At 47.2% G+C, this 27,969-nt stretch overlaps 1 protein-coding gene across 3 annotated transcripts; it reads right to left on the reverse strand.

The window, feature by feature from the left end:
* On the reverse strand, positions 1-27,916 carry WIPI2 (WD repeat domain, phosphoinositide interacting 2). 3 transcript variants are annotated; one of them, XM_068146628.1, is made up of 13 exons: positions 27,683-27,916; positions 17,674-17,756; positions 11,602-11,771; positions 9,497-9,593; positions 8,819-8,916; positions 8,284-8,376; positions 7,397-7,467; positions 6,476-6,583; positions 5,335-5,499; positions 4,216-4,323; positions 2,599-2,729; positions 2,243-2,310; positions 774-862 (listed from the first exon to the last, which is right to left on the reverse strand). In XM_068146628.1, exons 1-12 carry the CDS (start codon positions 27,754-27,756, stop codon positions 2,270-2,272), a joined length of 1,239 nt encoding a protein of 412 aa, XP_068002729.1. In that variant the 5' UTR covers positions 27,757-27,916; the 3' UTR covers positions 774-862; positions 2,243-2,269. The 3 variants fall into 3 exon arrangements, with proteins under 3 accessions (XP_068002728.1, XP_068002727.1, XP_068002729.1); XM_068146627.1 differs by lacking the exon at positions 2,243-2,310 and having other exon boundaries at positions 1-862; positions 2,632-2,729; XM_068146626.1 differs by lacking the exon at positions 2,243-2,310 and having other exon boundaries at positions 1-862.
* Positions 27,917-27,969: the final 53 nt, after the last annotated feature.

The raw sequence follows: 27,969 nt of genomic DNA on the forward strand, positions 1-27,969 counted from the left end.
AACATTCAGAAGGAATTTTAATTAACAAAATGGTCCAGGAAAGGGGGAGGGGGGGAACCCCCCCAAAAAAAAAAGCCCAAACCCAAACCACCCCAACCCAAAAAGAAACCACCCCAGAAAATAAACCAGGCTGCTGCATTGGAAAGGTTGCATGTCAGTCGCCAGGTAATGCCTGCAAGCCCATGCACAGGAAACCATTTGGACCTTTTGTCAGTGCAGAACTCAGCTTCCAGAACCACTTCTCTGCTCCTTCCTTTATAGAGGCTAAATATTATATACATATATAAAAAAAATACAAACTTGGGGTTTGTTATAAAGTGGCTTCTCTCTCTCTTTCTCTCTGTCTCTCTCTCTCCTCCCCCCCCTTCCCCCCTCTCCTCTGCTTGCTTGGCACATGAATGCATGCAAAGCTGGTAGGCTCTGAGGGCTGCACAAACAGCAGGTTTTGGCAACAACAAAAAAAAACCAACCCCAACTCCAAACCCCAAAAACAAAAGAGGGGGGAAAAATAATAATTATAATAACCCACAGCTAAAAGAGATAAGCAAGATTAAAAGCCACTGAATTGAAAACCATATATTTGTCCAATGGTATAGAATTAGGACTACAGCTACGACTTAAAACTGTTAAGAGTCTGTCATCCTCTCTCCCAACTCATGTCAAAGTTCATAGCAGCATAACACGAGATTCCTCAGGAAACATCCAGCCAGTGTTCTCTGCTTCAGGAGTGAGTTCACACAGGGCAAGGCTCAGTCTGTCCGAAGGATCATGGGAGGATGCTCGCTGTCCTCATCCAATCGCAGCGAGTTGGTTTCATCTTCCAGGCAAGTTCCGCCCACGGCACCCAGCTCATCGGTATAGGCTGGGGAGAAAGGAACAAGCAGTTGGGAGATCAGCAGGGCAGACTAGGGCTTGGATCCAAAGAGAGCGATAAGGGCTGAAGTAACAAACACTGCTTGCAACAGTGTCACTGCCACCCTGAGACTGCTTTTATCATGACCTCCTTTCTCCAAGCCAAGAGCAGTTCATGATCAGAATTCAACTACCTCCCAGGCAGCCAGCACCAGAACAAGAGGACACAGTCTCAAGCTGTGCCAGGGGAGGTTTAGGCTGGATGCTAGGAAGAAGTTATTCACAGAAAGAGAGATTGGCCACTGGAATGTGCTGCCCAGGGAGGTAATGGAGTCACCATCACTGGAGGCATTTAAGGATAGAAATAAGAATAAGGATAGAAATAAGAATAAGGATAGAAATAAGAATAAGGATAGAAATAAGAATAAGGATAGAAATAAGAATAAGGATAGAAATAAGAATAAGGATAGAATAAACCAGATTGGAAGAGACCTTCAAGATCATCGTGTCCAACCTATCATCCAACACCACCTAACCAACTAACCCATGGCACCAAGCACCCCATCAAGTCTCCTCCTGAACACCTCCAGTGATGGTGACTCCACCACCTCCCCAGGCAGCACATTCCAATGGGCAATCACTCTCTCTGTGTAGAACTTCCTCCTAACCTCCACCCTAAACCTCCCCTGGAGCAGCCTGAGACTGTGTCCTCTTGTTCTGGAGCTGGTTGCCTGGGAGAAGAGACCAACCTCTGCCTGTCTACAACCTCCCTTCAGGTAGCTGTAGAGAGCAATGAGGTCACCCCTGAGCCTCCTCTTCTCCAGGCTAAGCAACCCCAGCTCCCTCAGCCTCTCCTCACAGGGCTTGTGTTCCAAGCCCCTCACCAACTTTGTGAGGACTCAGACTCAAGCTGTCCCAGGGGAGGTTTAGGCTGGATGCTAGGAAGAAGTTATTCACAGAAAGAGATTGGCCATTGGGATGTGCTGCCCAGGGAGGTGATGGAGTCACCATCACTGGAGACATTTAAGAAGAGACTGGACGAGGCACTTGGTGCCATGGTTTAGCTGACTAGATAGGTATTTTCAAAGGTCTTTTCCAACCTGGTTAATTCTACTCTATACCCTGTGTGTGCACAGTACAAACATGTGCTTTATGCAGGCTGATGCTCCCCTCCATCTCCACCCATGCACTCCAGGTGCAGCACTGCTGCTACACATGCAGGCTGGTCTTCCTCTGCAGCTGAAGCACTGAACTCAGAGCCATGCAAAAATGGCAGAAGCTCCACTAACAGCTGCAGCACTCAGTAAATTCTCCAGTTCTCATCCTCTCAATTTAACAGAGCAGCAAATCAGGCTAAAAGGTCCCAGAAAGGAACTGCAGGAGTACTTACCAAACCTTGATTAATAAACCCAAGGGGTTATAACCGAGATGCTCTGATGAGGTCTGGATACAGAACTCCTGTATGAGATAATTGTGTGAGGGCCCCTCAAGAACCACATGGCAGGTACTGCAACTTTCACTAATCAACCACAATCTGAGGCAAACTTCTACTCAGGAAGCAGCAGAAAAGAATGCTCAATCTCCAGCAGGCTACTGCACATCACAAGTGCTCTTTTCCTACTGCTCACCAACGCTCCACATCACAACCTGCAAAGCTCAGCGCTGAAGCAGACGAGCTCAGTCAGCCATCTAGAATGAAGCAACAGGCAGAGGTGCTCTCTGCCCTGTTTCCAGCCTTCTCCTTACCATGCCTTGTGGGTGAGGAAGGCACATATGTACCTTTAGTCACAGCAGCACTGTATGTCTGCACTACCAAGGGCCGGTCATGGGATGCGGACTCCAGAATTTCGTTGGCTGGCTCCATGCTGCCATCGAGCCTGGCAAGAAGAAGGGAGAGGTTAGCTGCAAGGGTGACCTGCCTGGGGGGTAATACAGCTTTAGCTGACAGCTATGGGGGAATATCTCATGAGAGGTGCAAACATAATGCATATATAACACATGCAACAGGAGGAACCTGGTCCCTCCATTCCAGAGGGCTGTCAAGAAGGCATCTGACAACTCTTCACGTTTGACACTGAAGACTCATTGGCAACATGCTTGCCTCTGACATGGCATCAGGAGCCAAATCCTAGCAGCTAACGTAAGGGAAAAAAGGACTCAAGAGGGTCATTAAAACCCCACAAAATCATTATCAATAATCAATATTATAGATAGTCTCTTGAGCTCTGCCCACAACAGAAGCAGTTGCTTCTCTTGGGTAGTGGTAGGACCAGGGGGAACAGAGCAACACTAGATGTGGGTAGATTCAGGTTGGATGTTAGGAGGAAGTTCTTCCCTGTGAGGGTGGTGAGACACTGGAACAAATTGCCCAGGGAGGTGGTAGAAGCCTCATCCCTGGAGGTTTTTGCAGCCAGGCTGGATGTGGCTGTGAGCAACCTGATCTAGTGTGAGGTGGCCCTGCCCATGGCAGGGGGGTTGGAACTAGATGATCCCTGAGGGCCCTGACAATTCTATGATCCATATATACTAAAAACCCTCAAGTGAAGGTATCAGACATTAAGAACTTGACCAAAAACCCTTCCCTCTGTGACTTCACTTCACCTACAAATGAAACCAGAGGTCACACCTTCAAACACTCCCATAACGGCATGATTTCTGAGCAGTATTACACTGACCAAGGCTGCAAGCCTGAATTATCATCAGAGTTATTGGCTTTAATTCATAACTGATCATGCAAGTAATTCAACTGTACTACCCCAGCCCTGCCTGCCAAACCTTATTAACAAAACTAACAGGGCTTTGTCATATTTTCCTGGAGTGTTCTCCAGTGCTGCTAGAGAGCCTGAGCTGGCTGGCCTATATGCAAGGAGGTTTAATAAGGACACCAGCACAGAGAGAATACAGAAAATTCAGTCAGAGTACCATCTTTATCATCTCTCTCTCTCTCTAACTGCTTCATTTATTGATGAAGAGGATGGTGTCAGACGTTTCAGGTTCTCCCCTAAGTGACTCAACTCCAACTGCCAAGTAAGAGGAGCCAAGATCAGAGAGATGACAGCGATTGATCCCTCGCTGCAATCAGACCCCGTTAAGTCCCTGCTGATAAAGCAGTGCTCAGTGCAGTAGGTACTAGAAAGGCAGGCACAGGGGGATTCTGAAGTTACTCATTCATGTCAGAGGTCTGGAAAAAGATCCATTTAAAGAAATGAACTATTCTAAGTTAGACTTTTGCAGAACAGAACTAAGTGTAAGAACAAATTGGATTTTGGGAGGGGGGGAACCCTTCAAATCCACACACCAAAACCCAAACTACAACAAAACAGCAATAAGAAGCACCTCAGCCCTAAGCTAATGTGAGCTTACTTGTGCTGCTTCATTAGTGTGCACTCTCCTCCTTCTTGGGGGTCTAGGTTGTACATGTAGAGATAGCCATCAGCAGCTCCCACCAGTAAACGAGGGATCTTCTGGATCCTAGAAAGGTTTTGGGGAGAGCAAGAGATCAGTAAGGACTTCAGTTCTGTCTCAGCACCCTCTGCTGCCCTCCCATGATTTTAAGCCATTATTTTCCCACTCCTGCTTGTCAGACAGGGAACACTGTTAACAGGCAGTGCACCTAGAAAAGACCTGTGCATAAAACCAAGCCAGAGTAAAGCAGAACCACACTCTGGGGCTATAACGGAGTACCACAGCAATCGAGCAACTCCTGTATAACCCAGCACAACAGGTCAAGAAGTTACCTTGCTGTCATCAAGCTTTGTGCAACTCCAGAGACAAAACATTTCCAACAGGAAGCATTTCCTCATTTCAGAAATGTTACAAGGCTTCATTATTGCTTAAAGGGTGCTTTGAGATCAGAGGAGTGACACCAAGTTGCTTGAGCATAAAAACCTCTAACACCTCCTTCCTCTCCTCCTCCCCAAAGAAGTTTACTAGCACTCAGCTTATGGCTTTGGTAGCTGTGCCAGATGGGATCTGCCTTTGCTAAGGACAGAATAAAGATCAGATTTAGGCCTCAAAAATTAACTGTAATGCATGCTGTGCTGGTTTAGAGACAAGCATTACACGAACTTGCCTACTTGAGTGGTTAGCCTGGGTTGCCTGGTTTTGCTATTCACTAAAACACAACACACTGCTATCACTGCCCCCAGCACTGACAGGAACAAATGCCACAATGCCAGGGGTTTGTTCAACATTCCTCTTTCACAACTAAACAAAACCCTTCAAAGCAAACACACTTAAGAGAGTCTATCCCCCTCCAAATATTACTCCTTTCCCCTCTCCCCTCCCGTGATGGTGAAGTGCTGGCTCTAACACGTTGCTCTTCAACTGGGAGAGGCTAGGCTTTGAAATGATCACAGGTGATCCACTGCTCCGTGCACTGCTCTGGGGCAGATGAGGTTATGTTCTACAGTGTCAGCCTCTCCACAGCCCAACGTGACAGCCCAGCAGGGTGGTGACCGCAGGCTCAGTTTCTTCACTCACGTGGCGAGCGCACAGATGTTCTTGTGCCCGCAGAAGGGCAGCCGGACTGTGGCGAAGGCTCTGCCCTGGTTGAACATTTCTGTCACTTGAGAGGGCAGATAGCTTGTGGAGGCCATCAGAACTTTTCCAAAGTAACCTGTCCAGGTTGTAGGCTCTTCCTGAGGTCTAGGAGTCAGAAGGAAAGAAAAAAGACCCAAACCACCTGTGAGTGACTTTGCCTTCATGTTCGAGAAAGCTGTGTCACCACTCTGAAGGGCCTCTTGTTTTACATAGAACCAATAAGGTTGGAAAAGACCTCAGAGATCATCAAGTCCACCTGCCACCCAACACCTCATGACTACTAAACCATGGCACCAAGTGCCACGTCCAATCCCCTCTTGAACACCTCCAGGGATGATGACTCCACCACCTCCCTGGGCAGCCCAGTCCAACGGCTAACAACTCTTGCTGTGAAGAGCTCTCTCCTCACCTCCAGCCTAAAGACATTAAGCAGCTATCTGCTTCTCTCCAGTTAACAGCAGCTTGGAGAACTCTAAATGCATGTCCTTTATGGTACAGGGCACCCTGTGTCCTCCCATACCCTCAGCCTGTTACTTAAGCATGTTTGATTGTAAACTGATACTTCTGCTTATAAAACTGCATTTCATAAGGTTCCTTATACAAGAGCAAGAGCTGCTGGAAGGAGCTACACTTGGAAGATTTTGTTCCCCTGTTGATCACCAAACAAATTACTGTTTCCAACAGAAATGTAAGGTAAGGCTGTCCTCTCCAATCATCAATAGAACCATTTTAGAACCTGGTGTCCTATGAAGCCCCACAGGCAGCTGGGAGGCCTTGCTGAGCTAGCTCTTTCCATTACGAGTGTCAGAAGAGGTGAGACACAAATGTAACTGGAAGTTGAAACTGCTCCACGTTCCTCTCCAGAGGATGGCCAGTTTCTCTTCAGGATCTTTTCTATTCACTGGGAGAAGAGTGTGCAGCTCAGTTACAATTGTTGATTCCTAAATGACTTCTGCCCTGCACAGAAGTGTTCAAAGGAAGTCAGTCCAGGCTTTGAAGAACTCATCTGGTTGAGTGCTATGAATTTTAAAGCCTTTTCCTTGGGAAAAAGAAAGAAGTCTAAGGCACCTCTGAAACCTACTTTTCTTTCACAGTCTCAAGTTTGAAGATGTGCACTGTCTCTGTGTTACTGGATGCAGACAGAAACATGCCATCCATGCTGAAAGCCAATGAACAGATGCTCACACACCTAGGGGAGGAGAAAAGAGAAAGGAAAACCAATTAAATGGCTCTTTTGACATTCCAGTACTGTACCAAGTGGTGTAGGAAAGCCAGCCTTAACCAGCTTATGGGAATTGGCTTCAGTGAGAACATTACTTCCCTGTTCTGATAGGCAGGGGCCTTTCTGTACATTTACCCCTAAGGAGCTCCATGCTGTTCACAGAAGCTGCACTTTGAGAGCTGTGGCTACATGGCAGACTCACCTGCTCCTCTTCTCCTGGCAGAGATTGCAGGTGACTCATAATTAGAACAGAATAGACCAGGAAAGAACAGAATAGACCAGGAAAGAACAGAATAGACCAGGAAAGAACAGAATAGACCAGGAAAGAACAGGTTGGAAGAGACCTTCAAGATCATCGTGTCCAACCCATCAACCAATCCAAGACCACCAACCAACTAAACCATGGCACCAAGCACCCCATCAAGTCTCCTCCTGAACACCTCAAGTGATGGTGACTCCACCATCTCCCCAGGCAGCCCATTCCAATGGACAATCTCTCTCTCTGTGTAGAACTTCTTTCTGACATCCAGCCTAAACCTCCCCTGGTGCAGCCTGAGACTGTGTCCTCTTGTTCTGGTGCTGGTTGGGAGAAGAGACCAACTTCTGCCTGTCTACAACCTCCCTTCAGGGAGTTGTAGAGAGCAATGAGGTCACCCCTGAGCCTTCTCTTCTCCAGGCTAAGCAACCCCAGCTCCCTCAGCCTCTCCTCACAGGGCTTGTGCTCCAGGCCCTTCACCAGTAAGAAATGGGCTTCAGACAATTGGCCCAGTAGAACTTTACCTCTTCACTCCCCTTCGGAATTCAAAGAGTTTCTGTCCCTCTGGAATGGAAAACACTCTGATTACTGTCCCCTGGAAATGACGGGGGGGAGAAAAACAAGAATTAATTTTCCCTTCCCAGTTTGTCCATTCTATTAGCTCTAGTGAGCAGAGCACAAGTGCAAGCAGCCAACCATTATGCTGTTAACTTATTGCTGCTGATGCCCAGCACACACCAGCATGAAATATTTATGGAGCTCCTTCGTAGGATGTGTTTGGAGAGCAGAGAAAACAAGAGGTGGGAGCTCCTAATGCAGAGAACAAGCTATGCATCAGGAACAGCCCTCCTTATCATCTCTGATCATGAAAATGACCACACCAGACAACAAGTGGCACAAGTACAGCCATCTGGATGTCTTTGTGCCACTATCAGATGCAATCAGCTACACCTTTCTAATCTAAGCTTCTGACTCAACCAGCTGAGGCTTCAGAGTTTCTAAGCTATAGAATTTAGATGGGCAATTTGTTCTTGTGTGCCAAGGGCTGGCAAGGCACTGCTCTCTCTTCTGCCTTTAACTGCCTTGTTTTCATTAGGAAGACAGCATCAGAACAAGACAACTAATTCAACTAATTTCTAATAAGAATCCTGCATTAAAGGGAGCAGCACTTAATGGATTGCCCTGATTACTGCCAGATTCTAAGGTCTTCATTAAAATAACCTTGTTATCCAACACTTCACAGCATGGAAATGGTGCTAAAGATCATTACCAGCTCTTCACTGAGATCTGCAAGCTGCCTGTTCTGGCACTTGGGTGTGGAATTGTGTGTGCTTAAACTTCAAGTGCTTAGAAACAAACACGTGTCCTTATTTTCTTGCTTTAAATCACAGGCAATAAAAAGCCACCTTACCTTTTCTGATGCAGTGGCAAGCTTAGTACCACTGGCATCAAATGCCAGAGCAGCCAAGGGGCTATCATGAGCTGGGATCATATTAGCAGCTCTCTGCAGGAGGGAATCAATAAAACATAACCTTAGTACATGAAAAAGCTACGTGTCTGCAGCTCAAAACTGCATCTTTGAGAGCATGCAAGGCAAATCTGGGCCTTACATTAGAGACAACAGCCTCAGTATTTGTTTCAGCAAAGGTTAAGAACACCAAATTATCAGTGAAGCATGTGCATGGAGAGTACAAGTAGCAGAAGGATACTTAAGAGACAATCTGAACAGCAATGACTTTGCTCTGCTCGTTTGCCTAACTCCACTCATCAAGTCTGAGTGTCTGTATTTCCTCTGCCAGCCTTCTGTGAAGCCTGGCTGTAAGGCATGCTGCAGACTGGGGCAGAGGAACCTAACTGAGTTCTAAGAATTCTTCTCTGAGGGATTGAAGCAGTTCCCAAAACCATGCAGCTTTAGAAGGGGAAAGAGCAGTCACAAGGATCCTTACCAGGTTGATGGTGTCAAAGACTTGTACTTCTCCAATAGTTGCACTTCCTGGGTAGGCCAGGTAGCAGTTGTCATTGTTTATTGACAGAGCACACAAGCCTAGAAGGGAAGCAGAAACTGAACTGGAGAGGGGCAGACTTCCAAGACTTAGGCAGCAAAACCTTCTGATGCTACCTTTGAGCATTACAAACCCAACTCAAATTATCCTCAGAAGGCATCAGCAGAAACAGAACTCTGGTGAGCAATCTCAGAGTCCATCTGCAGCACACTCAACTACTCCAGTTTCATATGAAGTAGGAAAGGAACACCAACAGAGCTACAACAGCTCATTAAGCAGCAGAATTTCCCCTTGTCTCTTGCCTTTAACCAGACCAAGTGCTGGCAAAATCCAGCCTGTGCCTCTGCTGCTTCTTTCTGTGCCTCTGCTGCTTCTTTGACATCTCAACACATCCACTCAAGGAGACTAAAGCCCTGGGAAGGCGCAGTTTAAGGCAGAGGCTGCTATTTGCTCTTCAAAACCTCACCTGGATTAACCAGGCTGGCTTTAAGACAACACTCATGCATTTGTCACTTTCATTTCAGAGTGGAGTTCAGAGCCTTACAGCTCCCTGCAGGAAATGTCACAGCTGACACAGAAAGCACTTCTCAGAGCTGGGCTGGCATCTGACACTACACTTACCTGCAGGATTGGGAGGTGTCTCCCTGATTGTGTGTAACACCTTCATGTCTCGGATGTTGTGGATATAAAGAGACTCTTCCAGGCATACTATCAGCCTCTAGACATGGGAAAGAGGATTAAAGGTGGCTATCAGACTGGGGGTTACAGAAACTTACATCAATCCTAAAACAAAAAAAACCTAGATCAAACAAAATGTGTAGCAGGTGCCTTTCAACAGAGAAAAGGTGGTGCCCACACAGAATCAGTCAGGGTTGGAAGGGACCACAAGGATCATCCAGTTCCAACCCCCCTGTCATGGGCAGGGACACCCCACACTAGATCAGGCTGGCCAGAGCCTCAGCCAGCCTGGCCTTAAACACCTCCAGGGATGGGGCCTCAGCCACCTCCCTGGACAACCCATTCCAGGGCTTCATCACTCTCACTTCCTCCTCACATCCAGTCTGAATCTCCCCACCTTCAGCTTCATTCCATTCCCCCTAGTCCTATCACCACCTGAGATCCTGAGCAGTCCCTCCCCAGCCTTCCTGGAGCCCCCTTCAGATACTGGAAGGCCACAATGAGGTCACCTGGGAGCCTTCTCTTCTCCAGACTGAACAGCCCCAACTCCTTCAGTCTGTCCTCACAGGAGAGGTGCTCCAGCCCTCTGATCATACTCATGACCCTTCTCTGGAGACCTTCCAGCACCTCCAGGTCCCTCTTGCAATAGGGGCTCCAGACCTGGAGGCAGTACTCCAGGTGGGGTCTCCCCAGAGCTGAGCAGAGGGGGAGAATCACTTCCCTTGCCCTGCTGGCCACACTTCTCTTGCTGCAGCCCAGGATCTGATTGGCTTTCTGGGCTGCAAGTGCACACTGAGAGCTCCTGTTGAGCTTCTCCTCCCCCAGCACCCCCAAGTCTCTCTCCTCAGGGCTGCTTTCCAGCCAGTCTCTGCCCAGCTTGGATTTGTGCCTGGGATTGCCTCGACTCAGATGATGGGAGGCAGTAAGAGAGTCTGACAGAGGATACATAAGAAACACCTCTTGAGAGGGCTTTAACAGGGCAACCCTACCCTCAGTCACTTGAGCTGACTTTTGCTTGTCTCATCCCCACCAGTGCAAACTGATTCCAATGAAAATGATTTGCATTGCTGGTTGAAGCCAGAGCCTTTCATTTAAAGCTCTTTCATTCTTATTCTGTACCTGCCCTGATGCACTTCCTCCCCTTGAGAGGCCAATTCACACGTGGAAAGAGCTGTTTGCTTTGGCTAAACAGAGAAAAAACCACACAAGAGTCTTTTAACCATTTCTAGAGCCTATTACTTGTGATTAGTTGTCAGGGGCTAGGAGTTTCTTTTAAACTGAGTCCTCCAGCATCTCATTTACACTTCTGCAGGCCACATCTGGAAGACTAACAAGATGTTACTCATTTAATGCTACCTCACTATGCCAGAAATCAAATCAGCCCCTGTTTCCCTTAGGATTTTAAACAGAAGTCTCATCCTGCCACACTTTGAGTTTTGACACAGGGATGGACACTAAGAGGATTTTTCCCCCCTCTTCTTTGAATGCCATTCTCTCTACTCTGCATGAGCTGGCTGAAGGCAGTTGTACTTGCCAAAAACCCCAGCAGCCTAGTGATGACTTAGTGACACAGCAAAGTATGGCTCCAGGTGTTTTGACAACCTCACCAGCCCAGGGATTTGAAACAAAAATGAAACACTAATTCCAATCTCAAACATACAAAAGTGGACACACAAGGTTTTAAGTTTAGGCCTGAACAGAACCTGCCAGTTCCACAAACTTCCCCACTTGGGATCACAGGATGATTCACGCTGGAAGGGACCCTGGGAGATCTCCAGGCCAGCTCAGCTTACTCTGGGAATTTCCTAAGCAGATACACAAACAGAGAACCAAAGTACTTAGCCAAAGATGAGCACTGAGGTGGCAATACAATCTAGATGATCCTTGTGGTCCCTTCCAACCCTGACTATGATACTATGAATACAGAAGCTACAGCAATAGCAATTCTGTCACCAAAAGGAAGAGAGCAAAAATCAGCAGAGGAAGTGCCAGAGCCAGATCCACAATCCCTTCCCATGTCTGACTTCCTTCTCACAGTTACCACTCACCTGTCTGTTGAGCTTGACAGCCAAGATGGTGTTGGAGTAACTGTAGTTGCAAATCTCTGTCCCCTTCTTAAAGTGACAAACCTTCAGCTTGCGTGGAGCTTTAAGGCTAACTATGGCCACCAGGCTGCTGGAGAAGAGCCTCTCCACAATGCACACATCCTCTGTGTCAGCTGAGGAACCACAACAAGGAGGGGGAAAAAAAACAACACAGAGGGAGATGTCAGGCAAGAAGTATCACAGTCTCACAGTATAACTTAGGTTGGAAAGGACCTCGAGGATCATTGAGTGCAACCTATCAACACAGACCTCATGACTAGACCATGGCACCAAGTGCCACATCCAATCCCCTCTTGAACCCCTCCAGGGATGGGGACTCCACCACCTCCCTGGGCAGCACATTCCAATGCCGAATGACTCGCTCGGTGAAGAACTTCCTCCTCACCTCGAGTCTAAACCTGCCCTGGCACAGCTTGAGACTGTGTCCTCTTGTTCTGGTGCTGGTTGCCTGGGAGAAGAGGCCAACCCCTTCCTGGCTACAACCACCTTTCAGGTAGTTGTAGAGGGCAATGAGGTCACCCCTGAGCCTCCTCTTCTCCAGGCTAAGCAACCCCAGCTCCCTCAGCCTCTCCTCACAGGGCTGTGCTCAAGGCTTCTCCCCAGCCTTGTTGCCCTTCTCTGGACACCTTCAAGTGTCTCAAAGTCCTTCTTAAACTGAGGGGCCCAGAACTGGACACAGGACTCAAGGTGTGGCCTAACCAAAGCAGAGTACAGGGGCACAATGACTTCCCTGCTCCTGCTGGCCACACTATTCCTAATGCAGGCCAGGATGCCATTGGCCCTCTTGGCCACCTGGGCACACTGCTGGCTCATGTTTAGGCAGCTGTGGATCAGCACCCCCAGGTCCCTCTCTGTTTGGCAGCTCTCAGCCATTCTGACCCCAGCCTGCAGCTCAGCATGGGATTGCCGTAGCCAAAGTGCAGCCCCTGGCACTTGGACTTGTTGAATGCCATCCCATTGGCCTCTGCCCATCTGTCCAGTCAGTCGAGGTCCCTCTGCAGAGCCTTTCTACCCCCTAACTGACCAACATCTGCTCCTAACTTGGTGTCATCTGCAAACCTGCTGATGACTGACTCGACCCCCTCATCCAGATCATCAATGAAGATGTTAAAGAGGACAGGGCCCAGCACTGATCCCTGGGGGGCGCCACTGGTGACTGGACAGTGAATGCTGACTTCCCCCCGTCCTGAGGTGCCCTGCAGGTTTGTGCTTCAGAGCAGAGCAGCTACTCCCCCTTGCCCAAGATTCCACAGAGAAGAAAAAAAAGGCACAAAGACACCAAAAATGTCCAACTCCAGAACTGTACAGTCTGATCTCTGCAGACCAGCAAAGGGGGTTGAAGTTCTGGGGCTCTGCCTGTGTGTGGGGTTTGATTTGTTTGTTCAAGCTCTACTGTGCATGGAAGAGTTTTCAGATGAACAAAACACCTTGGGGTTTCTGCATACCTTTTGATGAAGAAAGGCAGGCTGCTGCACTCAAAGCAGCTCACTGCTGTAAGACTGCTCCAGCCCCTGAGCAGCATTTTCACACACACTATGAAAAGGACTTGCCAGTCCCTAAAGCCAATCTGCAGGGGAACCACGAAGCCCAGCACGTACACACAGCCACAACCCAGCCTCACTTTGTCAAGTGTTCCACTAGGGAAGCACTGGAGGCAAAAGGAGGAACATGTCACCATTCCAAATGTGGGGGAGACAGCAGGAGGGAGGAGGGGCCAGGATTTCTGGCAAAGCAGCACTCTCAGAGCATTTGAGGAGAGTACGGTACAGGACCAAGCTGGGAGGAGTCCAAGTCTCACCACCAGTTTTTCTCTGGGCACGTGTGCTTTGCCCTCCCCACACCCTGAAGCTGCCCTCCAAAAGCCCCAGGGACACAGGGGACATAGCTTCCACAGCAGGAGAAAGCTGGGGAGAGTTTTACCACACTCTGCAGCTCTCCCACAGCTACTGGTTATGCCTGGCCTTACACTAGAAGACTGAATCAAGACAAGCAGCCTGGGCCTCTGGCCTTGGTCCATCAAAACAAGCAAGTTCTTCAGAAGTCAGTGTCTGGATTAGCTCAATGCTTAATACAATCCAAACCATAAAGCTGCCAGGGGGGTGGAAAAAACCCATAAAGCTTATTTCTGAAGGCTTCTGTTTTGTCCAAGAGACATGAAATAAGTAATGGGCACTGCTCTCATCACCAGGGCCAGAAACTCCCTGCAAAGAGCTCTGTCCAACATTCTCAGCATATGCCAATGTCATGGCTGTGGGACATGGTCTGTTTTGAAAGTGCTCTTTCTGGGCAGCTATTTCAAGGGGTGGAGGGGAAAGAAAGACCAGAAAATACTTAATCCTCCATGAGAAAGAGACAGAGGAACAGCCTCCTGATGGAAAGGGAGCAGGGCTACACTAAGCATTTTCAGTGCTCCACTCAGCATAACTGACTTTTATCTACATCTCCTATTTCCTGTGGTACTTCTCCAGAGAAGACAAAGCAGCTCACAGAGGCTTTGAAGGTTCAGCCTGCTCACACAAGAGGGATAATGCATTTCAGCAAGGACTTGGTTTGCAAGGAATTTCCCTCCATTTTTTCTGCTGCCTCACACAAGACATGAAAAGGAAACAAATAAATGAACTCTGCTTCCATAAATCCATGCATGGACTCCCAAGTGCAGGGGGTCTGTGTTCTTGGAGTCAGACTAGTAACATAAAAGCTTCTCAGATATTCTGTAGTGTAGGTTATCAGCTTCCCATCTAAGCCTGGAGCCCTTCATAATGATAGAATCTTTTTACAAGGCTCAGAAGACCTGCCCAGAGACCCAAACCCCACAGTCTGACTGCTCCCTGCTTCTGGGTGAGCACAGCTCCACTCCCCACACAGCTGCTGGGATTTGTTATTCTCCCAGGCAGGCAGAAGAGCTGGCATTCCAGAGGAGGAGCAGCAGATATTCAGATGGCAAAAGAGCTGTTCCCATGCTGCGCTGATAGGATGTGTAGGCACACAAGGAGGAGCACTTCAAGAACTAAGCAATCAGAAGGGAAAAAAAAACCCACCAAAACAACCTAAACAAAACCCAGACAACTTTCAGCCAGGAAAACACTTAAAAGGAAGAGAAAATCCTTCAGCCTCCCAATAAAAAGACTTACTCTAATACAGTTAGCTTTAGACAAAAGCATTATGATGGGCTTTTAATTAAATTCACTTTAACAATGCAGGATGCACCTCTGCTCCTTTGTCTTCTCCTAGCAGGAAGCAGTGATAACATCACTTCACAGCTGCCAAGTCATGGAGGCTTCCTAAGGAGCAACCATTTGGGTGCAACACCAGGCTGTGCTGCGCATCCTGCAGTCACCTGTCCCAAATGAATCATCTTGACCAGCACTAGGTAAGTCCTACAGGAAGAAAACCCCAACCCTCCTGTGATGAACAGTACTGCTGGTGGTGTTCTCTCCTTTACACTACACAAGTGAGCACTGCCAGAAACTCAGATTCAAAACACAGAAAGAAGAACTACAAGATGAGTTAAGCATCAGCAGGGAGGAGGGAACAGCAAATCCATAACAAGATTAACAGCTGCATAAACACAGGTATGAAGCATCACAGACAGGAGCTGGTTAGAACCAGCCAGCTGATGATCAGCTGTGCTCTCACTCCATTTTCAACCCAAGAACATGAAGCATGTTAGAAGCATTCATTAAACTTTAAAGCACCCTCCAGTCTAACAGTTATTTTTTCATCAGGGGATCAACTGAGCAGGGAGGTAGGAGATTGGTACAGCCACAGAAGTCAGTGATGGGAGCAGACAAAGGGAACTCTCAGACTGTTTCAGTTGCTCTCTCAACCAGGCAGCTGGGGCACAGTCTGTAGCTCACTTTAGATACCCACACCTGGCAAGTCAACCCTACAGAAGAGAGGGAGGGGCTCTCAAAAGCACTCACTCAAAACAACATCAAGTCTTTAGACCCACTGGAAGCAGTGGCACATATCTGGGGGGCTTCAAGACACCTTTCCTTGCAGAAAGGAGGCACCCAGCAGACAGGAAGCCCTCCACCTGCATATCAAGTTCTAGACAGGCATGGTTTGAGAGCCCAAGCCTGAAAAATGATTTAACTTCCTACAAGAAGAAAAAAAAGTAACAATTAATATCTTAAATATAGCCTAAATATTAAATATGCACATTGTCTGCCCCATGAGCAAAGGTCAAGGCAGCCTGCTGTACACAGGTCAGACCACTGAACCTACTGTTACCTCCTGCTCTGTGCTCTGTGTTTACACACTTCAGACCCATGGAAGAAAACTGACAATATCCAAGTGGTTAAGGCCATGCAGGCATCCCAGAACAGTCTGAAGACTGGAAGCAGCAGGTCTCAATCCCAACCTGGCCTGCTTTAGCAGTCAGTTGTAAGATTCTGAGCAAAGCACTTCATAGAAGGGCAACGAAGTTAGTGAGGGGCTTGGAACACAAGCCCTATGAGGAGAGACTGAGGGAGCTGGGGCTGCTTAGCCTGGAGAGGAGGAGACTCAGGGGTGACCTTATTGCTCTCTACAACTACCTGAAGGGAGGTTGTAAACAGGCAGAGGTTGGTCTCTTCTCCCAGGCAGCCAGCACCAGAACAAGAGGACACAGTCTCAGGCTGCGCCAGGGGAAGTTCAGGCTGGAGGTCAGGAGGAAGTTTTACACGGAGAGAGTGATTGCCCATTGGAATGGGCTGCCTGGGGAGGTGGTGGAGTCGCCGTCACTGGAGGTGTTCAGGAGGAGACTTGACAGGGTGCTTGGTTACATGGGTTAGTTGATTGGGTGGTGTTGGGTGATAGGTTGGACGCGATGATCTTGAAGGTCTCTTCCAACCTGGTTTATTCTATTCTATTCTATTCTATTCTATCCAACCTGCTCTTTCAAGGGCTGTCCAGAAGAAGCAGCCCTGCAAGCTTCGGCTGAGGCTCTCTTGGTATGTTTAGTCAGTGTCTCGTGTAACAGGAGTCATCTTCACTGAGTCTCCTGGGCTGGGATCAGGGCAGATACTGGAAGTGCCTAACATACTACAGAGGTCAGCTACCTAAACTCAACTGCACAAAATGGAGCTCAAGCCACCTATTAACCAGTACAACCAGACCATGACTCAGGCAGGCAGATGGAGCTGGAGCACAATTTAACCTGAGCCCAGGTGCCTAATTTGAACCTCCCAATGACTTCTCTCCATTGACTGTATCTAGGAGCAGGCTATCACCACAGGTTAAGAAGTGATCTGAGCCACGCCATTTTCAACCATCAGACATCACAGGGTCAGGTCACTTAGGGAGTTGAGTCCAAGGCCAGCTCTGTTGTGCTGCATGGTACACCAGGATCCTACTATAAGTGCTGACATCATAGCTACTGGTACCACCTGTTCACGGGGAGTTTGCACAAGAGCAAGGATACTCTGCATAGCATTCATAGTTCACTTATTAGCTGCTCAAAAAAGGGGGGGGGAGTCTGAATTGGCTATCACTTCCCTCCATTTCAGCCCATGTCCTGCTCAGCTGTGATCAGTCCTGGGAATTTGGATCAGTCAGACTTTGGGAGGTGTAAATCTGTTACTGTCACATTAAAAGTATTTTTCTGTAGGAGTAAAGAAAAACCTAAGAGTGGCTTTGCTTCCTTATTTGGCAAAGGTGTATTTGTGGCTGCCTGCCACAGTAACCAGTGTAAAAACTCCAAAGGCACTCTCACATCAGGAAATTTGTTTTTCTTAATGCCCAGCTGCTACCTAACCTGGCTGCTGGATATGAAGTTAGAAAAGCAAAGAGTTCTCCCAGCTGTTAACCAACTTTCACCACCTTTCCAGCTCCATTTCAAGCCAGAACACTAACATACAGCTTGACCCTGCCAGCAATCAATTGTTTTGTGTTTGTGTGGTATTTCATCGTACACTTAAGGTTCCTCTCATGTCAATTTCCAACAGCCTGTGAAAAAGCAAAGCAGGTCTCTTATTCTTCCCAAATTAAGCCAACTGAGGGGATTTCAAAAAAGAAAGAGGAAGAGATACTCACTGCATTCATAGATCTGCTCTAATTTGTCCACAGATGAAAGAGAGAAGAATTTGTAGCCTGATTTACTGCCAACTGCAAGGGACCTGCAAAACAAACAAGCCAGTCAGGAACACAAACCAAGCCAGCTGTGATTACCCTCTGACAGAGCCTTACCCTATTCCACAACTCCAGTGGGGTTAGCTCAGTGAGAAAAGCACCAAGAAGCCAGGCCAGATACAGAGAGCTTCCTCACCTCTGGAGAAGGGCAGCCAGCCTCTGAGCTACCCCAGGTGTGGAATCCTGCTTCATGCTGATGAAACAAAGAGTTCACAGCTTAACCTGAGCCTGCTGCCCAATTCCTCCTGGGGATTTCTCCAGGCAAACCAAAAGCTTTAGTGTGGGGAAAAAGATGATGACTGGAAGAAGGTAATGCAAACCAATTACATCACTGCCCCATCATTAGAGGTGACCTCCAAGACCTTATAAACTGGGCTGTCTGGGGATTTTCTTTGCTCTTTGTACTAGAACCTTCCCCTCAACCACCCCAAAAGGGCTTTCATATTGAAAATGGGGGGGGGGGGGGGAGCCATTAAAAGACTGCCAGCTCTGCTTTGCTATGGTTTTATTTGATGATGTTCTAGCACCTCCTCAGAACGTTGTTAGGTCTCAGCCTTACAAATACTCCTGCTGAATCTTTGATCAGAGGCACCCTCTTAAAAGTGCCAGGCACTGCTGTTAAACAGATCTTCACAAAAGCAGAACATTCAAAAACTGACTACAGAGCCTTCTCTCCTCCATTCCTCAATTTTCACACTTAGCTCACAGACCATTTAATTGCTTTTCCAGTCAGAGTCAAAGACAGGTCTTAAATTTTAAGCCCCCAAAAACCTTTAGGCTTGTCTTGCTGGTCTTTACACATCAAGGCAGCAGACAATGGCACATTCTTATTTCCCCCACCCCCTCCCCCCACCCCTCCCCACGAGGAGGATGATTTGATGCCACAGAAAAAGGAAAATTAACAGTCAGCTGGGTTGTGCAGAAATGTATTAGTCTGCTTCTGGTGCAGATATTTCTGGCTGCCAGGACATATGAAGAAAACCTAATTAAACTCCAATAAAATGTATTTCAACATGCCAAACTGTGGCAAGGCTCAAACCCAGCCCTGCCAAAATGCCCTTCTGAGCTCAGCAAGACCATTGTCTGCAATTCAGAAGCATTGGTAATGAGTTCTGCACTTAGAATACAATACAGATTCCTAGATTTCTTGCTCTTGCTGTATTTTCCTCTCATGGCTCCAAAGTGAGTCCTTTTTAAGGTCTAAGGGACCCAGAATAGAATAAACCAGGTTGGAAGAGCCCTCAAGATCATTGTGTCCAACCTATCATCCAACACCACCTAATCAACTAACCCATGGCACCAAGCACCCTAGCAAGCCTCCTCCTGAACACCTCCAGTGATGGTGACTCCACCACCTCCCCAGGCAGCCCATTCCAATGGGCAGTCACTCTCTCTGTGTAAAACTTCCTCCTAAAAAACTCTGTGTAAAACTTCCTCCAGCCTAAACCTCCCCTGGTGCAGCCTGAGACTGCATCCTCTTGTTCTGGTGCTTAAGGTAGTTGTAGAGAGTGATAAGGTCTCCCCTGAGCCTCCTCTTCTCCAGGCTAAGCAACCCCAGCTCCCTCAGCCTCTCCTCACAGGGCTTATGTTCCAAACCCCTCACCAACTTCGTTGCCCTTCTCTGGACTCATTCCAGCAAGTCAACCTCCTCCCTAAACTGAGGAGCCCAGAACTGGACACAGGACTCGAGGTGTGGCCTAACCAGTGCAGTGTACAGGGGCAGAATGACCTCCCTGCTCCTGCTGGCCACACTGTTCCTGAGGCAGGCCAGGACACCATTGGCCCTCCTGGCTGCCTGGGCACACTGCATGAGAAATTATTCCTCCAGGGGTTTATTCTCTGAGATGAAGATCCCCAGCTCTAAAAATCAGCTTCTGGATGATGGTATGACCTTCTCCTTCTAGAAGGAAAAGAAAAACCCCAACCAACCCACTGGCACAATCTGGTGAAGAAATTCTATTTGAGAAGGTTTAAACCTTCACATTAAAATATGCACCATCCAGGCAAGAGATGTTAAGCCTCCCCAGATTCAATCACCAAGGAATTAAAAAAAGGATATTAAGGGTAGAGAGAGAAAGAGGCAACTATAAAACAAAATTTGGTTGCTGCTCCTCTAAGTCACCTTAGAGATAGGGAATTTAATTTTACTCCAGACAAAACCCAGTGTGTTCAGCAGACTGAATCTAATTAGTGGCCACAAAGCTTCAGTGTCTTTCCTCAACCACTTTTATACCACACAGTGAAAATCCACATTTGGCCAAAAAAAAAAAAAACAAAAAGGAAGAAGGAATTGCAATTTGAACACAGCAAAACACAAAAGCAAGGAGCTGAGTTCTGCTGCTGGCCTCAACAGAAGGTTTAGCAAAGAATGACATTAAAACTGTCACTTCACAAAGGTAAACAAGCAGCCTGAGTTAAAAATAAACGGAGTCACACGACTCCTTGCAACATAAACCACCTACAAAAGGCACAGGACGACTCCCTCGCTGAGAATTCCACACAGCAGCTCTTGGTGAGTGTATTACTAGGCAGAACTGATTCCTGCACGGTCCTTACAGCTTTAAATACAGAATATTGCTGTATCACTGTTTGGCTGACTGTCACTGACAGCCAGAATAAAGCCCATTTTTCTTATCCTAGCCACAGCCCATCCCTCATCTAAATAAGCTTCAGACAATGGCAAAGGCGAGCTGGGCAGGAGATAAAAATCATTCGACTGAGTAGGAGCCAAATGAAGAAGCACAGAACAGACCTTTCCATCCATGGCAACTGCCTTTTGTTGTTTCTTTCAGGATCAAGGTGATGAAGCCACAAATCATTTGTTTACATAGAACAGTTCAAGCCAGTGTAATTAAAGCCAGTTCAGCATCCAAGCAGAACTGCAAAACAACCTATTCTTCCAGGACAGCATTCCTGGCTTGGAGGGTTTGTTTTCTTTGGGGGTTTTTTGTTTTGCTTGCCCTGGTTTGTGTTTTTTTTTTTTAAATGTACTCTCAAATTACTTATGAAACTGTTGGGAAAAGGCTTTTCCTATGTAAGAAGAGAACTCACTAAGCTGAGCTATGCCAGCATAATCACCGTGATTTAAATCCCTCCTCTTCTTCCCCCCCACACCAACATTACACTTAAGCCCTTGAGACACCCAATAGCTGAATGACCAAATCCTCAAAACAAGTCTCCAGCCCAAATTACCCCACCTCTGGAACACACAAAAAGGAAATGTGCAGCCATATGGGGATGAAATATGATCAATAAGCCATTCAGCTAGTGCTCTGACAGACAGTGGCCAACGAGAAGCTGCTGTACTTCATCAGGAGCTCCTTTTACGACGTGGGTGTTAGGCTTCATCATCACCAAATTTCAGAAGCTGAGGAGAGGCTCAAATTGAAAATAAAATCAATACCCTAAAAAGCAGCCTTTTCCCCCCCCCCCTTCTAGCATTATGCTACACACAGATGGATTTGTAGCTCTGTTATGTGTAGCCCCTATTACACACCTTAGACTTTGAGCTATTTCACCAGCAGGGTCGGCTGCTCAGTACAAAATTAGCGACACCACCCTGATTTATACAACTCTATTTACCCACTTCCCCCCCCCCCCCCCCCAAAGATAATACTGCAGTCTGAATCTAGATGCCATAAATCCTGAGAGTATCTCCAAGAGCAGCTGTCAAATAATTAAAACTAACCTCATCAAGTGAGGAGTCTTAAGAGATGTCTCACCCCCCCGTTTCAGGATGCTGACGCTCGCTGTGAGCAGCACTCACCTAGAGTGGGAAATCAGCTGCTTCTCAATCTCTCTTCTCAGAAACAAGTTTTTTTTTTCAGATGAGTTAGAATCATACAGCTTTTCTTTACCTCCTTTACTATACAGAGAGAAGGAAGAAAACCAGTTCCCCCCCCCCCCCCTTTCTTTTTCCCTTAACTATTCATCAGAAATATCCTACTGAGGGCAGCGCTCCCCAAGATTGAAATCAATTGCAGCTGCAGCATAAACACGACTCCTGAAGTCATTACTACTTTAAGCAACTGGTTAATTAAACCTACTTTCATTATGACCCAGTCTCATTACACTGATGTTCCACCTGGTTTCAAAACCAAATGTAAATTTCCAAAGACAAAACATTTTGTGAGTGAAGGCTTATGATGAAGAAGGGGAAAAGAAACAGCAGAGAAAAAAAATCAATGAAATGACTTAAAAGAAGAATTGCTAAGGGACTTTGCTTCATTTCCCCCCCCCCTCCCAAACCTCTGCTGAAACTGAAGCTGCAACATCTTACAGATCTAATAAATAAAAGGTCAAAGATGCCATAATTTTGGACAAGAGCCCCAAGTTCAACACATTTGTCAGCAATGCTCTGACAACCCACAGGAGATTTTTTTTCCCCCCTCACTGTTCTTATGTTAAAAAGAAAACCTCCAGAAATCTGCTACAGCAAAGGGAGACCTCACTTGCCCATTACTTAACATGCAGCAATGAACTGGGACAACAGAAAGTTCATAATCCAAGTAAGTATCACTAATTCCAGGCCAAATTCCTGTGCAAGTTGTTACAGGCTGAGGAACATCCTCCTGGCAAGCCCACCTTGGCTGCTAGCTCCACTGCAACAACAGCAAGCAGCATCATGTGGGACTCCTCCTCTCCACTACCTTCCCTGAGCACCACAGCTACACAATCACTCCTTCCTTCCTTTTCTTTTTTTTGGTGTCTATTTAGCTTTAAAGCCTGCTTGCAATCAAGAGCTCTCTTGTCCTCAAGGATCATGGGTGAATGACTCCTGAACATAGGGTGAATGACACCTGAACACAGGAGAAATAAAGGCAGAGAAGTGAATGCTCAGCACTTAACCCCTGTTCTTCTCACACACAGTTTGCCACAGAGATCCAAACATCACACAGTAAAGGCACTGGAACACAACTTCTCCAGCTGTACAACTTTAAAGCATCTGCTTAGAAAACAGAATGAGATTGATTTACGTGTGTGTGGGGGAAAGGGCAGAATTCAATCAGAAAGAACAGACACAAACTTACACCTGTCACATGTAATCCACACACAAATGAAAGCAGAAGCCTAAAGCAGACCCTGCAATTAAGGCACACATCAGGGTTTTCATTCCAAGTCCAAAGGCAAGGCTTCCTTTTGCCCTTCCATCAGCAGTCTGCTCCAAGAGTCCAGTGGCTATTGTGTTCCCAAGTGCTGTTACACCACTACTTGTGGTGATTAAAACTCCTCTGCAGTCTGCCCACCAGCACTATTTCACAAGCAGCTTCTTTGGGTCGTGTTTCTGTTATGTGTTTGTGAGTTGAATCTGAACCCCATCCAAGCTTCAAAGTTCTTCCAAAGGCATTTCTCTGGAACCATTTGTGTGAAGATGTAAAGACTGAAAGTTTTACCTATTTTATAGGCACACAGAAGCTTTCAGATCTTGCAAGTCATGCTTTGCTTCAAAAGTTACAAACTTCTGTCATATCCTGCCTTTCCCTTAAGGGTTTTAAAGCTTGTATCAGCTTGTGAGGAGAGTTTAATTTTTCATTAAGGTATCTGTGCTCAGTAGTTCTCCCAGAAGTAATATAAGCAGCAGTCAGGCTTAAGCAGTACATCTCACCAACTATCTGTTGTTACCCAGCTGCTAACACACAGCCAGCACTGAAATCACCCACAAGCTTCTGCTGCATGATTTTGCTGGGATACCCAAGTTCTAATCAGTTACTTTGCTCTCTGCAGGCTGGAGCTTCTGCCTCTCAATCAGAGAATGCCAGTCATGCTGAGTTGAGCAATGACTGATTCACTGGGGAAAAGGGCGAGCTCCAAACCAAGTACACTAACATCTTCTCAAAACGACCTTCCCTCTGTTTTTACTTAATGAAAACACACTATATCAAAGAGAAGCCACAAACCAACTGCTTCTGCTGCATTAGAGGTGGAGTGTTTTCAGGCAGAGTTCCAGTCCCAGCCAGTAACTCAAAACTCTCATGTAAATAAAGCTTAGGGCAATGTGGAATAAAGAGGCAAGACAACACTTGCCACAACGTAGACACTGTTCCAGGAGACAACGTCACCACATACAGCATCCATGAATGAACTTTAAATACATTAAAAAGAGAGGTATGTCTGGGGAAAAACAAACAACTACAGGCAAGGCAGAGGATAGCTGCTTCAGTCACCAGGGACTGCAGCAACTGGGAAATGGAACAGCAGCTTGGAAGTGCAACAGCAGCTCTTGGGTTGACAGCGTTCTTCTAACTACCAGCAATCTCATTTCCCACTGCTAGAAGATCATCTCCTTCCCATAGGAGACAATAATTAATTATCAACCCTTAATTAAGCCTAGGAAAGGCTAGCTTGTACCTATTTTTACCAGCAACAAGCACCAGCTTCTCCTAAAACAAGGCACTTGGCTCTGCTGTCTAGGCAAGCAAGACACATGGAGCACGAGTGGAGCTGGCCCCTTGTTAAGTTATGGTTACAAGCTTTAAACGCAATAACAAGGCACCCATGTCATTTATTTTCCAGCTTTGACTGTCAGCAACTTTTCTAATTACCAAAGCACACCTTAAAACTGACTGGGAAGACATAAACATAGCTTGCCTTTCATATGCTGGCTGCAAGAATATGCATTTGTTTACCTTGCCTGTCTGGAGAAAGATTCCAGCCACTTGTAATAGAAGTTGAAAGCAAGTTAAGTGCTCTGAGGGCCAGCATGGGAAAGTGTAATTCATTCCTAACCAGCTCTCTGCAGCTCTTCTCACCTGGTAAATGGTGACCTTCTAGACATATAGAATAGTGTAGGAATAAATCCAGAGAGCTGCCTTATTGTTTTCTCTGCTCAAACAAGAAACTAAGAGAGATTACAGGTGGGGGAGAAATGAAAAAACTCAACCACCTCTAACTCCAGTTTAAAGAACTTACACAACCACTACATTCTCCTCAGTTTAAGAACTACAATGCAACTTGGGGTTTTTTTGGTCACATACCTCATCAGAGAAGTGTTTTGGTAAGAAGTTGCTCGGAAAGACATCTAGAAACAAGACTTGGGGGGTTCTTATACTGCTTTTCTCAGAGAGATTTCTCTGAGACTCTATGAGAATGAAGAAGGTATTTCCTCAACATCATCTACACCATCTCATTTGTCTCCAAGTAAGTGGCCTTTAAAGCTATTCTCATAATTTTGAGGCCAAAAATATGAACAGAAGCCTGGTTTAGATTTATGCTGTTTCTCTAATAGATATCTGAGCAGGCAAAAATGTCTATTCCAAGACTCCAAACTGCAGAGACACATGGGCCAGGTCTGGCTCATGTAAAGATACATGACCAAATCAGGATCTCAGGTGGTGATAAGACTAGGAGGAATGGAATGAAGCTGGAGGTGGGGAGATTCAGACTGGAGGTGAGGAGGAAGTTCTTCCCCATGAGAGTGGTGAAGCCCTGGACTGGGTTGTCCAGGGAGGTGGTTGGGGCCCCATCCCTGGAGGTGTTTAAGCCCAGGCTGGATGAGGCTCTGGCCAACCTGATCTAGTGTGGGGTGTCCCTGCCCATGGAACTAGCTGATCCTTGTGGTCCCTTCCAACCCTGACTGACACTATGAAATCTGCTAATCTCAAGGTGCTTTGCACAGACAGAAATAATGCTAAAAAAAAGGAAATTAACCTCCCTGCACAATGGACACTAGAATGCTGAACACCAACACACACAAAACTCAGCTACAGCACAGAAAATGAAGGAGACACTTTAGATAGTTCTGAAAATGGAATGGGTAAAGCAGCAAAGCAGCACTGCACAGTTGAGGAAAAAGATAAATCCTTAGTCAGTTGTCTGGTTTTCCCCTCATAAACCACAAAGTTAAAAAGGACCATCACTGACTCTCTCCTGAAGAAAGATTTCAAGGTGGACAAGCCAAAGAAGTCCCAGACAGATTAATATTGCATTTCCTTTCATTTTACTTCTGTCTTGGGTTTGTTCTCAAGTCAAGCCTGCAACTCTCCTGTTCAAAAGAAGTTTCCTTTGGTCACTATTCAGTGATCTTTAATTCTACACAGCTCTCCACAAAGCTAAGCTGCAACTGAAACCAGGCAGTTGCTTGAAGGGAGGAGAAATATCCCTGCTTTTAGATTACCATGTTGGAGAGCAGAGGTTCATTTCAAAACCTCACATAATGACCTTTCCAAGCTGCAGAAGAAAGAGGTGACAGATTTCTGAGTTATTATGACTTGTGTTATCAAGTAAAAGGTAAAAAATGGCTGGGAGCTGAGCATTTCTCAGCACAATGACAGAGAGAGCTCTAGGCAGTGCTTGATGAATAAATGTGAAAAGCAGCTGCAAAAGTCTGTGGCTTGAATCAACATATGGATAATGATTTACTTACAAACACATAGAACACTACTGCTTCCCCCTCATCATTTACTGCAAGTTACTGTTAAAGTGTCTTGTCCCAAGTCTATCCAGCTCCACTTGTTCAACCTCCTGAACCCCAACAAAACCTAACAGAGTATTTCCTTCTGTGATGTGACCTTACTCCTCAATTCTGACAGTTCCCACAAATCATCTCCTCTTCACAAATGCCATATCAGAGTATCATAGAATCATTCAGGGTTGGAAGGGACCACAAGGATCACAACCCCCCTGCCTGGGCAGGGACACCCCACACTAGATCAGGCTGGCCAGAGCCTCACCCAGCCTGGGCTTAAACACCTCCAGGGATGGGGCCTCAACCACCTCCCTGGACAACCCATATGCTACAGCACGTGCTGAGGATAGTCAAAAGCTCTCTCTTGGGAGGACAAGACATTGTTGCACGTCATACAAATAAGTTGTTAAAAGCAAAACCACCACCACACTGGTGGGTTATGCTGTGTGATGCCAACCTGAGATCATTTCCTCTTACTCACTTCCTAAACAGAAACTACTCCTTTCTCAAGTACAAGTTCTTTTGGTCATTGGCCCTTAGTTTCATCTTTTAGGCATTTAAGACAGCCGAATCCCTCTGTAAAGGGTCTTTAGTGCTTCATTTTCACCTATTAGAGATGTCTTCAACTGAACACCCCCCCCCCCTGCTTTTTAATACTCTGTATATGCACTAAACTAAACACGTTGCAGCAGTTAAATTGTTTAAAAGGTGTTCAGCATGAACCATCTGACCATTTCTGGAACTGAAACATGAATAAATGCAATTTCACAGACTACCTGAGAAAGGCCTCTTAAAAAAGTCAAAATCAAAAGCAAGCATGGGCTCATAAAGATACCTTTAAGCCAAAGGCATAATGCCTCTGCTGTCTGGGCGAGTTTAACACAGGCAGCAAGCGAAAACAAAAAAGCTCTCTGAAAAGACAGCTAGAATGAGCTTTGCACCTCCTGGAAGACTTGGGTCTTCGTGTTACCTCAGGCCCTCCTAACAGCCAGACAGCGAGAAGCTGAAACAGCCCTGCCTCCCTTTCCCAAGGCAAGAGCGAGCAATGTCTCGCAAGCACAAGAAGGTAAAACTCCCCAAGGCACCAGTCTGGGGGAGGAAGAAGTCAATGTGCTGCAATCAGAGCTCAAGCCGCCCATTAACCCTCTGCTACGTGTCCCTACGAGCGCGGCCTCACGCCGTGCAGCTCCGCACAGAAGCTGGAGGGAGGAGCAGGGCTGTTCCCGCTCCTCTTCGCTGCGGAGATGAGGATGACCGCGGCCCTATTCCGGGGCAGCGAGGGCAGAGACTGCGACAACGCTCCCTACCGTAGGAAGGGATGGACCAGGGGGGAATAGGTGGCGGCAGGAGGGCGCGGGAAGATCCCGCCACGCCCCCTCCCCCTTCCCCAAGGCCCAGGCCTCCCCAGGGTCCCTCGGCGGGCCCTTCCCAGCCGCAGCCCCCTTCCCACGCCCGGTCCCCCCCCGCTCAGTCCAGGCTCGCCCTCAGGCCGGGCGCCGCCCCCCTTACGTGTTGTCCTGGTTGAAGTTGGCGAAGAGCAGATGGCCGCTGCCGGCGTCGCCGCTCTGACTGGCCAAGTTCATGGCGGGACGGCCCTCGCTACCCCCGTCCGGCGGGGGAGGAGGAAGGAAAGGCCTCCAGCAGGCAGCGCACACCTCAGCCTCGGCGGCCCTGGCCCCCGCCGCACACCCGCGGCCTCCTCATCCCCGCCAGCCCCTTGTTTACGCTGCGGGCATCGGAGGGACCCCCCGCGCCTGCGCCGCTCCGCCCCGCCCCTCCCGGCCACCGTACCGCCG

The sequence above is a fragment of the Melanerpes formicivorus genome, unplaced genomic scaffold (assembly GCF_026170545.1).
Source record: "Melanerpes formicivorus ecotype bairdi unplaced genomic scaffold, bMelFor1.0.p_v2 SCAF_14, whole genome shotgun sequence".
NCBI classification, from domain to species: domain Eukaryota; kingdom Metazoa; phylum Chordata; class Aves; order Piciformes; family Picidae; genus Melanerpes; species Melanerpes formicivorus.